This window comes from Dermacentor andersoni, chromosome 3 (assembly GCF_023375885.2).
Source record: "Dermacentor andersoni chromosome 3, qqDerAnde1_hic_scaffold, whole genome shotgun sequence".
NCBI lineage: Eukaryota > Metazoa > Arthropoda > Arachnida > Ixodida > Ixodidae > Dermacentor > Dermacentor andersoni.
Window position 1 is genome coordinate 65,788,001 of NC_092816.1, and position 13,320 is coordinate 65,801,320.

The 13,320-nt window shown below is 45.4% G+C and overlaps 1 protein-coding gene across 2 annotated transcripts in view; it reads right to left on the minus strand.

Moving 5' to 3' along the window:
- Window positions 1–10,726: 10,726 nt before the first annotated feature.
- Window positions 10,727–13,320, minus strand: part of LOC126546009 (sn-1-specific diacylglycerol lipase ABHD11-like) — a 39,405-nt gene continuing 36,811 nt past the window's right edge. Inside the window, exons 6-7 of one of the 2 annotated variants that reach the window (XM_050194074.3) lie at window positions 12,557–12,741; window positions 10,727–11,361 (exon numbers count right to left, since the gene is read on the minus strand). In XM_050194074.3, coding sequence (XP_050050031.2) covers window positions 11,187–11,361; window positions 12,557–12,741 — 360 coding nt within the window. In that variant the 3' untranslated portion in view covers window positions 10,727–11,186. Of the gene's footprint in view, window positions 11,362–12,556; window positions 12,790–13,320 lie in introns of both variants that reach the window. The other variant, XM_072286720.1, reaches the window with a different exon arrangement.

Consider the following 13,320-nt stretch of genomic DNA (forward strand, 5'->3'; position numbering starts at 1 on the left):
GTCAGTTCGCTCGTCACTTTACGGTTCCTTTTTCTTTTTTGTGCCTAGTGCCGCGTGTTTACGCCACGATCTGTTTGAAGTGGTTGCCCTGACCTTCGCGCTTTGCTTGACGGCTTCGTATGTGTGTGCTTGAGCGCCGAGTGAGAAATCCTGTCCGCTTCGGTGTTGACACCTCGCTCGCTGGTATTTCATCTTCCCGCATATGTTGAGGTAAGCGCTTGCCTCGATGCTGGTGCAAAGATCTCTGTGGTATTCACCAGTTCTGTGGGGACGCAACAGTTTCGCGTAGTTGACTTCAGAGCTGCAGATCGCGTTTGTTGAATGTACCAACTGGATGCCCCCCCCCCCCTCCCCCCCCCGTACGGGTGTTGTTTCTCAGTGCACGGGTACTTTCGATCGCGATCGAGCCAACTTCGCTCGGTTGCTGCTACGCACTCACTTTCGATCGCGATCGAGGCTCGATCCGAGTCCAGTCGGTCGTGATCCGCGCGGCGTGATCGAACTGCCCGATCGGAAACCAACATAAGCAGCTTCTAGCTCAGTGTGTTAGAAAACGAGGCACAACGAGAAAGAAAGAGAGCCGAAGAAATAACTCCATAAAAAGGCTGTTTTAAGCAACAGTGCAAAAAAAATGTTTTTTTTTATTTGCGTATAATTTTGTAAATCTCTGTTTGTAGCGTCGACACCATGCATTTGGTTCTGAGAGTTGCAGATGATCAGAATCGGTGGACGTGGCATGTCTTTTGCCTAAAATAACGAATGAAGAAGCTATATGTTTCCGAAAAACGTATGCAACTACTTACACTACCTATTAAGCACGTTTATTATTTACTTCGCACTAATATTCATTTACATTTTTGGCGTTAGAGCTCAACAAACACGATACCGATCCTTGGACTGTGTAGTGGCAATTATATTCAATTGCGGTCGAAATTCAGAGCAGGATAAAGGCTCGATCGCGATCGAAAGTGACCGTGCGACAGGGGCATAACTGGCTGTAACTCATATGTTTTCTAAATGAAAGCTCCCGTTTCAACCTTTCAAACTCTTCATGGGAGAGAAACACCAGCTTAGTAATCCAATCAATATTTATTACTTATTGTATTCTAAAACTATTTTTTAGGAATCCAAACCATCAGTTTAATATCAGACGGCATCTCTTGTGTCATCTCAGTTCTTTCAAACATCAGCAGATGTCTCGAAGAGTCAATAAAAAACAGCTTTCGTAATTGCCGGTTTTTTTTTTTTTTCGTTAGCGCAGTACATACAAATTTCTCTCCCCCCGTTTCTCAATGCAATCGACTGAATTGAGAAGCCCGCACAGAAACGCCCTCGAGCATGGGCAGTCCTGATCCAGCAGCAGCGCGTGAATTTTACGCAACGACGTGTTCCACAGCTTCATGTCTCCATCACAGTTCTTGCACCCGACCACAGCGCGAGAATTTGCTCTAAATCTCCACATTGTACAGAATAATGTTGCACGTCGTCCGACAACGCACAGCTTTCAGCAAACGACGCCGATGGCTACGTTTTTGTGACGGAGCAATGCATGGAGGAAGGAAAAAAGAAGAACTACTAGGAGGGAGCGTCACGTGACGATCTTGAAGACTAATCATAAAATTGTATAGTAATGGGATGATGGGAAATAGGCCCTGAAGTGATAGGCAAGCGGTATATTTAGTCAGCTCATTTTGGTTGCCTCTACTGCGGGGGTTTTGCAATATGCGTATGCATAGCATAGGCGTGGCAAACGCACGCCGAAGTTGAGTGAAGGAATTCCGAGGGTGTGAAGCAGTCGAGTCTGTGTTACGTCAGTACAGGTAAACGCATCGAACCACCAGGCGTCTCGCCGACATGGCGTCAATGCTGTAGGGAACGAAGGCGTCGGGTAATTAACCGGCATTGCGCCCAACTAATCGCGAAGGCCACCTCAAGGACGACTGGTCGCGTTTAATTCGGGGCGGTTTCAGGCGAACGAGGAAACCTTTCGCTCTGCAAACGTGTGAAGGCAACCAAGTCGCCCTTCCGACCGCGATTCGTCTCGCTTGGAGCCATCTTTTGAGAAAGAATGACCTCTTTCGCCCCTGCAAATATGAGCAGGCGATCAAGCGGGCGTCCAGGCTCCGCAGCGACTGCTTGCCCGTGTGAAAAAAAATTCGTCCTATCTTGTGCCCAACGGTCCAACGACAGACTGGCGAGATGGGGACTCCGACCATATTTAAGAGGAAGCTTTAGCTCCGGCCCAACTACGACGCGGCCTATTCACATACATGTAAAACACAAAAACGCTTTTTCTGAGATAACCTCTCGACCAATTTTAATGAAATTTGTTGCATTTGAGAGAGAAAGTTAAATTCTAGTGAGTGAAGGAAGCGGAATTTCGATTTAGGGCTTGAGTTTGGTTAAGAAGATTTTCAAATATTCGACAGTTTGAAAAAAATAGAAGCACGAAGTTTACAAATTCATAGCCCTGCATCAAGAACAGATGTCGCGGTTCTGTAAAAAGCATCCATTGGATCATTCAAAGCGAACAAATTCGATACGTCATTTTACATCTTACGTGAATTTGTTACGTTGTTTACAAGGGTTCTGCAAAAGCTGTATTTCCATGCTATTAAATTTATTGATATTCATGTGTAACTTATAAATTTTGTCCGCTTTAGATGCACTATTACATGCAATTCACACAATTGTATTATCATTTCTTGTTGTTGAGTTACAGAGTTGTAAACATTATAGTTTCGTTGTTCAAAAATTTCCGACTTTTGACAATTTTTAATAAAAAATGTATAACCTAACTCAAACATTCCAAACAAACACTCACTAGATCTTGCGTTTTTCTTTTAAATGCAACGAACCTCGTCAAATTTGGTGCAATGGTTGCCTAGAAAAACGAATTCTCCTTTTACATGTATTTAGATAGGAGCATGCGAGCTAAAGCTTCCTCTTAGGGCTGTACCGGTCCATAGTTATGGCAGACGGTCCCCGTCGACGCTGTCGTCCTGCTCAATGCCTTCTGCCTCTAAACAGACGGGCGAGAGCTGAATAAGCACGTCTCAACAGCGTAATATTTAACACAATCTAACAAAATAGTGCGCATAACTCTGAAGCAAAGGCGACGGCTTCGACGTTTAGAGTGCAGGCTAACGCTATTTGTTTCTTCCGCAACGAAAGACGCTCAACAGAACATTTTACTAAACAAACACGCTACGAGTAACTAACCCACGAAACATCTCGTCTCATCCTATACAGGTGCAAGACAGCGGAACAAAAATTAGCAAGAAAATACGCACCGGAGTTTAAAGTACGCAGCTGATTTCGTAAAACGGTAGACCACGCTCGGGCATGCTCTGGACGGGTTTCGAGGTGAGAGCGCTGACTAACTGCGGTGGTGAGCGCAAGTTATGCTTTGAAAGTTATGTCGTCATGGATCTGGCTCCCTCTTCTTTCTCCACGTCTCAAGGCAACGCATTTGAAGCGAAGAACGACGCCTGCGGAAGCAGAAATCCACGCGTTACTGGCGGCGAGGACTTACGGAGTCGCTATCTGTAGGAAGCGTCGGAAGCGCCTCGCTTGCGCAGTATGAGGGACGACGCGGGGTGCTCCTCATAGGTTTGGCTGTCGACGCTCAATAAAAACACCGCGCGAGAACTCTCCTGGACATTTCTGAAAGTAGTCCCGAAGCGGCGGAAGTTTCTTTCTTTCTTGTTTCTTTTACTGTCAAAATAATATTATTGGGCAAACAGAAAGCACAGGACGGTTTACAGACGCTATCTCTTTACCGAATACGTACAGTGAACGCCCACTGCGCGCCGTCGCCGCAACGGAGTCCCCCGGACCGGGTTTCTTGCGTGGAAGGCAGGCAATCGCTGAGAGCAAACTATGCGAAATATTTTCGCACAATGGGCTGTCTGTATAACCAAACGGAGCGTAACAGAATGAAACCTCAACGCAGCGACTGCACGGTTTGGCAGCGACCTACTGCGCGTCTGCATGCATGTCCGCGCACAAAGTTTCGCTTTCGCTGCGAGTGGTTTCGCACCCTACAGCGAGCTTTAGGCTGCAGCATATGAGCATTCGACAGTACGCAAGGAACCGTCGTTGCGCGTACGCTATCAGAGCTGTCCAAAAATAATTTCCTTATCACTAGGGTCTTCGATGCCTATACGGCGACTTGTGACGTGCAACGATTCCCTCTTTTTATTTTTTATTTTCTTCGTGCACATTCAGTGTCCCATGCCCTATGACCCACATTTTAAATGCGTAAGTATTTCTATGTCTACCCAACGAGAAATTTGTCCGTCCGCCACGTGAGACGAATGCAACGGCAATCACTATGTCTACTCCAAGAAAGGTTATCAGAAATCCAGAGGCCCAGATACGTGTATCATGTGACCTTAAAAAGTGCGTGGTCTGTAATACTATACTGGTAACGGGGAGGGTTCTTTCTAAGTGTTATTCTCACATATAAACGAGAAGAAAGGGGGTTAACCGAGGAGCCCGATTTTTATTAGTCATATCATAAGAAGCCAACAAACACTGAAACCAAGAACAACATAGGGGAAATTACTTGTGCTTGATAAATGAAATAATGAAACTATATATTAATGCAAATGAAAGTGCATGAAAAAACAAATTACCGCAGGTGGGGAACGACCCACACGCGAAATGCGAAGGTTGTGGGATCGTTCCCCTCCTGCGGCAAGTTGCTCTTTCATCCATTTTCATCTCCATTAATACATAGTTTCATTATTTAATTTATCAAGCACAAGTAATTTCCCCTATGTTGTCCTTGGTGTCAGTGTTTGTTGGCTTCTTATGATATTCTCACATATAGTGTTTCATCAAGATGCATTACCATTTGCCCCATGTCACACCAACTTTTCATCAGCTTATAGCTTAACATGGACAGAAAGATCACGGACAATATCATTTATAAAAAGTAAGAAACAAAAGTGGCCCAAGAACCGAATATGGCTCAACACCCGCACAAATAATGAAATCACTAATTATTGAATATGCGCCTCAAACAATAACAACGAATTCTGTTTTACTACACCAACAGTAAGGTTGTTCCCGTGCGTACATACGTAAGTACGTACGTACGCACGCACGCTCGCTGTAGTATCATTCCGTGCACAACTGCCAGCAATTAAAAGCACTTCAGTTGAGCTGGAATGTGGAGTAGTCACCTTCCAAAATTTCTCAGGCGAATTTTGATAAATAATGGGAGTTGAGTACTACAATAGCTTTGATTATCAAGTGCGATCTGATTTTTCAATTTTCGTGACACCTGTTCAATAACTGGGGCTGTGCAAGCGACAGCTGACTTTGCCCGTTTCTTCGGACGTTTTAACCTACGCTGCAAATGCAACGTGTCTCTCCTAATCCAAGGTTTGCGCTCACAGGACGTCTTGATTATCTTTGGAATGATACGCTGAACACATTCATGAATAATGGCTTTGAAGACAAGCCACAATCATTTACACAGCATGGATTGTCTTTAAAATCGTCGTAATGAAAGTCAGGCATGTCAATAGTGAACTCATTGTCTGCCCTTTAAAAATTTGGGAAGCTTTTAATATAAGCTAGGCGATTTAATAAAACATCTTTCAGTGCCTATAATACTGCCTTGTGGTCTGATATACCAGCAGCAACATTGCAGGAGGCGTTTGTTGCAATGTTACCACTTAGAAAAAAGAGATCTAACATGGATGCAGGATTATGCTGGATTCTTCTAGGCTCATTTAGAACATGCATAAGGTACAAATTAAATACCAGGTTCAGCATTTCACTCTCCATCAAATTAAATGATTGGGTTGAAAAATGGGACCACTTGAAATTAATGACCATAATTATTCTGTCGTCTGTTTTTACATATTACCGAAAATATTCTTTCAAGTGGTGTAAGATAGCGACAGAAGAGCTCAGAGGGGGGCCTATACACAGCTATAAGAATACACTTAATATTATTTGAATAAATTTCACAGAAAATGCCCTCGACTCCAGTAATGTCGGGTAACCTCGTGAGTAGCAACGATGATTTAAGTAATACAGACACTTCTCCACCTCGTATGTCGCGATCTTTCCTAAACACGTAGTAATTATTTTGAACAAATTCGCTGTTGTATACATCTTCGCTTAACCACGTCTCAGTCATCATCACAACGTCAGGGTCATGCGCAAGTAAGAGACCTTCCAAGTGAAAGACTTTGTTCACCACACTACGACAGTTAACATTTCAATTTCGCAAACATCCTGCTTTTCTTTTGTGAGGTCTTTAAACTTCAGAAACCTTATACCGCTTGTTTCCCGCTTTGCCCCAGGCGAATAATGTCCCGTCTACACTCAATTTATCAGACTAACTTTACCTTTGCACCTCTTGCCCTTTCTTGTGCAGAACTTTCCCCCAGTTTCTTCCTTATTTGACGAACGCCAAGAGAGAAGAAGTCCTAGGAAACTGTAATCTCGGAGCCCTTGGCAAACAAATGTCCCACTGACATTTGTTTGCCATCGAGTCCTGATTGTACCCCTGATTTCAAGCAAACAACCGCATTTCCAAGTGTAAGTCCTGGAACCATTACACCTTTCAACATACCCGAGAGCACCTCGTACCTATTGTGTCTTCACAGCGCTCTGCATTTCATTATGGCCGCATTTCTCTTTCCCTTTACTGTTATTGTTCTTACAGCGAAAGCTGTACATGACTAACCTTCCGTAGTTTTTTCGCCGTCCGGCAACAGAAACGGACTTAGCGATTTCTAACAAGCCCATACACAATGGATTTCATTGTTTGCTTTGTCTGTGATCAAGTACGGGTGCAGTGCGGCGATGCAGATGTCAAAATGCGGAACATATTAGAAGGCTCGCAGTGAAAAATAGCGTGACCTCAAGGTTATCTATGTATATAAACAGGAGAGGTATCGGCGATAAAAGCAGCTGCGTTATCGATGGGGTGGACACGTATAATTCGAACGCCCGAAGAACAACATGCGCACGAGGATCACGTGAGGGAACAACCACGAGAATGTAAACAGCGTCGGCGCGAAACCACCACCGACGAAGAACCTTCGCGCGATGCTGAACGATGTCACCGAATAGCGCCACATTGCTTCCGTTCACGTCTACATCTGCGGTGTTGAGGCGTCAGGTATAAATGGCAACACATTTAAGGACAAGCTAAAGTTTTCTAATTGCGAAATGACAAATTACCATAGACACGTACCTGATTATGATGATGATGATGACGATGATAATGATGATGATTTATTAGTATCCATATTGAAACGGGGTGCTCACAAATGGTCACTTAGTCTGCTTGAATTAGTCAAGTATGCTATGCATATTGTTACGATATCATCGAGAGATGCTCAAGAGACGAGCCGCCGCGAGAACGACGATGAAGTTGGTCGGTGCTCTTTACACGAGCCCGCCAGGCTGTCTGGCTCCAGTGTAAATAGCCTGTAAATAGCCTCTTTCGTCTATGTCTTTCCACACGTAACATTCTGGTGGATTATGGTGGAACTAGCGATTATGCCCGTGATGCAACCGCCCATGCTGACCATGCTCGCCAACTTGCGCGCGCTCGTCTACAAGTGTCTCAAGACAAACAGAAGCAACGCTATGACCTCCGTCCCTGTGATGTCCATATTGTGCCCGGCACCCTCGTGTTTCTTTGGTCACCATCGCGTAAAGTTGGCCTTTGTGAAAAACTGCATTCTTGTTACACAGGCCCATATCGCGTGCTCCGCCAAGTGACCGATGTCACCTATGAAAACATTCTAGCCACGCCCACTACGTCCTCCGCTGTGACAACCAGTGACATTGTCCACGTCGCCCGACTCAAGCCCTACAACTCCCTACACGCGCCTTGGATATTTAACAGCACCGTGACGGTGCTTCTTCCACCTGGGGGGGGGGGGGGGGGGGAGGTAGTATTACGATATCATCGAGAGATGCTCAAGAGACGAGCCGCCGCGAGAACGCCGATGAAGTTGGTCGGTGCCCTTGACACGAGCGAGTGTCGGCCTGGATGCCTGGCTCCAGTGTAAATAGCCTGTAAATAGCCTCTTTCGTCTGTCTTTCCACACGTATCGATATGGTACATATACTATAGCTGAACAACAATCGTGGCGCCATCCGGTGAACTTGTGCTCAATCAGCGCGTACGAAACCGTTACCTCAACAAAGGGCAAATGTGCTGCTCAGGAGCTAATGTAAAGGCATTGGCACCGGCACAGTTATGAAAGTATGGTGGCTTTAGAAAGACAACCATTTCACTCTGTGAAGATGGAATGGCAGCGAAAGTACTTTGCTTGTCGTTTGAGAGCTTTGACTGTCGTCAGCTTTCGCTGCCACTCCATCTTTACAGAGTGGAATGGTTGTCATTTTTTCCCTGTTTCCCTATATCTATTCCGTTAGTTTATCCATATACCAAGGTATTTATATTTTTTTTTACGCGATGTATTTCCTGGCCCCGTATTTACGCTGTCTGTTCACCCTTTCATTGAATAGGATAACAACTGATTTTCTAATTCTAAATTTCAGATCTAAATTCTCGCCTTCCTGTCCATAGATATTAGCCAGACGTTGCATATCACTTTGCCTGTTAGCTAGCAACACTATGTCTTCCGCGTAAAACAAACCTGGAAGCTTCTGTTCTACTACTGTACCCGCCTGTTTATATGAGAGATAAACCCGATATTACTTCCTCCTAGCGCCCTTTCCATCCTTACCACGTACATCATAAATAGCAGTGGGGATAAGGGCCACGCTGCCTCAGTCCCTTGTTGATATCAACTTTCTCTTCGCTCCTCATCCCTTCTCCTTCAATCTAAACGGTATTTTCTAGTTAAATATCTATCAAAAGCTATAGACAATCGTCGCCAACACCTTCCCCTTCAGAACAGAATGACTCGCCTTCCCGACCCTGCGAAAGTGAATGACCAGTGAAGCTGTTAGAAAACCACTCAAATACCGTCGATGGAGATATGAAATGTTTTATTGTTCCTTTAACGCAATCGAAGTAACTATCACTTTATGGTCACTGTGGTAAACCGTGATTGGGTCAGGAACCGCTTTCCCTACATTCTTCGCCAAGACCAAGTCCAAACACGCTCTGTTCCGCGTGGTTGGTTGATTTGAGTCGTTGTAACACTTCAGTCCAAAGTTATCCCTCACAAAGGGCAGAAACAATTCCGTCTTGTTGGGTGTCATAATGTCCACATTGAAATCACCAACGATAACCACTGGCGCGACTGTTTCCTGTGTAACCTACGTAAAGTGTTTACGCACGAAGTTCTCAATGTCGGTTTTGGATGTTCAAGGGCTGATGTAAATTGCAAAGGTTAACATTCCATCACTGGGCTTTACGCTTCACACATCTGCACAGTCGGTGATGCCTTCTTATAGGATTTGGTACCTCAGTTCATAGGGCTAGAGATCCAAATGTTCCTTTGCTTAGATGGCTACACCACCGCTTCTTTCATCAGATCGCTTTGCACGTGTGACACCAGTTTACCCCTAACTTCAATGCGTTCGTCTGACCATGTTTCAGAGAAGCACAAAAGAGGTACACCTTTGATTATGAAATCATGCATAAGATTAACTGAATGTAAACCGAGAGACCGCACATTGAGAGCTGCAAGCGCAAGCGTGTGCGGCTCGTCGACTATTGTCTTGCATCGTTTTGTGACCGTCGTTGGGAGGGGACGATTTTAAAGTCGCCCAGACTCATCCTGTAGGTCATGGTCGACATTTTCTTTTCTATGGTAGAATTTACCATCATTCTTCGCGTTGGGGATGTACACATTGTTTAGATCGGTCCATCGACTGAATGCTACATACGCTAACTTTTGTGGATGTTGCTTGCCGTTCTCGTAGATAACTTGTGGTAACGTTGAGCGTGCGACTTGCGCACAGTCACAACATTCGCTTGTACGATGGAGATAGATAGATAGAACAACTTTATTGAAGAATAAAACGCTCAATGTGTGGAGCCCCTAGACAAGGGCCCCACTGGCTTCCGCACGCCGTCTTGCTTGTCGGATGACGGCCCTTTGGACCTCTTCCTGTGAGCTGGACAGCGCCGCCTCCCATTGTGCATGATCCGCAATTTCTGTGTCTGTCTTTTGTGTATATGCCGTGCATGCCCATGAGGTGTGGTCTAAGGTTGGCGTGGCTCCGCACCATGGGCATTTGTCCGCATATGTTTCGGGATGAATTTTATGGAGAATGTGCAAGTTGTTATGTGTATACGTTCGCAGCTTTCTCTATATAACCTGTTCTTCCTTACTGAGGTTCTTATCTGGGGGTGGTAGTTTCATTCTATTTCCACTGTGATAGTTTAAAAGTTCTGGTCAATCGGGATCAGGTCTTCTGAGGCGTCCTGTGAGCACCCGTGGTGTGTAGCATGCGCACGAGCTACTCTGTCAGCCCCTTCGTTTCCCCTGATTCCCTCATGACTGGGTACCCATAAAAGGTGAAATCTGGCTCGGGGTTTTATATCTCGTATAATCCTATAGGCTGCGGTGCATACTCGTCCCCTAAGGTAGCTTCTGCATGCCGCTTGAGAGTCTGATAGGATGGTTATTTGTTGTTGGTTATATATATATATATATATATATATATATATATATATATATATATATATATATATATATATATATATATATATATATATATATATATATATATATATATAATGCGTGCGTTCCCAATAGACAGGACTACACATAGAAACATAAGAGGGGGTGGCATAGTTCACGATCGCAGACCCCGCTCCCCATTGCTTCAGCGCTACATCAAGTCTTCAATGACACACTTTTATCCCGAAGGAAAAGTGCCGAAGAGTGATTACTATTAGACGAAAATCGTACAGGACCGGGTAAAAGAAAGGGGCGTAGCCGGCCCCAGTTTGTTGACACACTCATTCTTGTTAGGCGCTCAGCACCGACCGTAGATCCCTCTCCCTCTTACGTCGCCGTTACATCAACCTTCGACGATATACTTCTATCCTGAAGCAAAATTGTCGAAGAGTGGCTGAGACTACCCGAAACGCGCGCAGGAATGGGTGGAAATGGGTGTCGACGGCCCCGACTTTGTCGACACACTGGTTCCATAGTTCGGCGCGCAGCAGCGCCGAATTCGCGATCGCGCCTCGCACTGTCCTCCTTGTTCTTCCTCATTCAAGCGGCGGACAGAGTTTTGAGCTGTGATTCCGGGCGACGCGCTGCCATGAAGTCCCTGACCAAGTCGACAAACTCTTCTCTCTTGTCGTTGTAGACCCAGTGGTTGGCGCCTTTTATGGTAACGACGCGCGCTTCGGGAAACGTCTGCTTGATGGCTTTCGCATCCTCGTCCCTGCGAAGAGGAAACAGCCTCGGTTTACCCAAGCCAAACCCCAGTGCCAAAATGTACACGTTCGTCTCGGCGGTTCGCAAACTTAACTCTAAAAGGCGCAACTGTATTCCATAGGCTGTGCTTCCACGTGAGTGCTAAGGGTTCCCGGGAGAGACCGATTTCAGGCATGTTTGCGATAACGCTTGCAATAACTGAACCAAAACTTTCGCTATGCTGATTTGTCGATTTCAAGGCGTCCGGCATAAATTTCTTGCTTTCGTTCTTCTTTTTCTTTTCTTTCTCTTTTTGCAGTGGCAGGGCTCGAGAGGCCTTCAGCAGCGTTAGCGCGCAAATTTTCTGATCACGTTCACGCCAAAATCTAGACAGTCCCGGCTAAATCATTCGTTGAGACACCAAGCGTGTCCTGACACAGTGCCGTGATCAGTTTCTCGGTTTCATTTTATGATCATTTGAACGGCAGAGCAATTGGTTACAACTCCCATGCAGACCATGGTTCCAAAGCCAGGCAAAGATTGCAACTGAACCCTCCATTTATGAACATAACGCGAGACAAACGTGAGTACAAAGTAACAAAAGTACTGGCAAAAGTACAAGGCCGAAATCTCGCAATACTAGACGCCGGACATTTGTCAAGACAGATTAACAATCAGCCCGCCCCCCCTAAACTGTTCCGTTTATTTCGAAGCTCGCCGTTCCCTCGTGGCAGCTGTTCTGGAATTTCACGACACGGTGCTATAGAAGTTACACCAGGTACAATAAATTCCCGATTTGCTTGCGTAGCTGTATTTCCGGGTGGTCATAATTTGTCCCCCCACACGCATCCCTGACTAAATTTTGGGTGCGAGGGCTGGGCTTCCCATTCTTCAGCGACGCATAAAACGTTCGGCACGCAAGCCCCGCCATGACAGCCGTGAATCGTATAATGCTGGGCAGAGTGCGCAACGACGGCAACCACCCGAGAGAGCGAGAGATGTTAGCCTCGAGAAATGCCTGACACACTACTGCAGAACGCTACGGTGAAATGCGAACTGAAACTAGGCCGAAGATAAGAAAACAACAAAAAGGAATGAAGAAAGACTAAAAAGTAATTAGCGAATTTCATTTCAAACATTTTAAAGAAAAGAAGCTACAAACGGCACCCATTCACCGTTATCGCATCCATTTTGTTAGAGGGCAACAAGCAACGTGCTCTTACGTGATGTAGACAGATCTGTCGGCTGAGATGAACAGTGCTTCGACGTGGGAGATTTTGTTGTTGAGGTAGTGAGCATCGACCAGCATTTCGAGGTTCTGTCTGATGACCTTGAGGTTGGCCTGCCACTCGAACGTACGAAGTCCCTTGCGCAGGTTCGCTAGCATGTAGCTGCGGACGTAGGGTTTCTGCCGGGAAAATAGTATAAACGTCGAATGACGATCACAGAACGTGACCTTAAAGAAAGAAAGAAAGTCACAGCAGATTTGTGTGAGCTTCCAGAACGACAGCCCGATTGCCATCGGAGCTTATACACTATTAAACGTGGTACGCGCAACTGCCAAAACAAGCCTCTCCGCTATTTTCTCCAAATGTAAACTCGGTGTTACGTCCAGGTCTCCCAGGACAACGGGAAACATTCTACGCACTTCATGATATAACGCCACTGAAGTGACAAAAAAGAAGAGTGCTGGGTAATTATCCCCAAAGTACCCCTAATTAACCTACTATACTTAAAACTTGGCCCACACATCACGCACAACGTGTCTTCCATTCCCTCCAAATACAGAGTCGACTTTCTACAGGAGCTTCGGAGACCGACTGGCGGACCCCTTTCGCGAACACAATTCATTTTTCGTAGAACTTGATGCAACATGTTCGTAAAATCGTGAAACGAACCCCGATTGGTAAAAATTAAGAAAAAACATTTGGGAGAGTTGGCAATTTCGTTTATGACATATGTCTCTATTAGCACGCGCGTGAGGTCT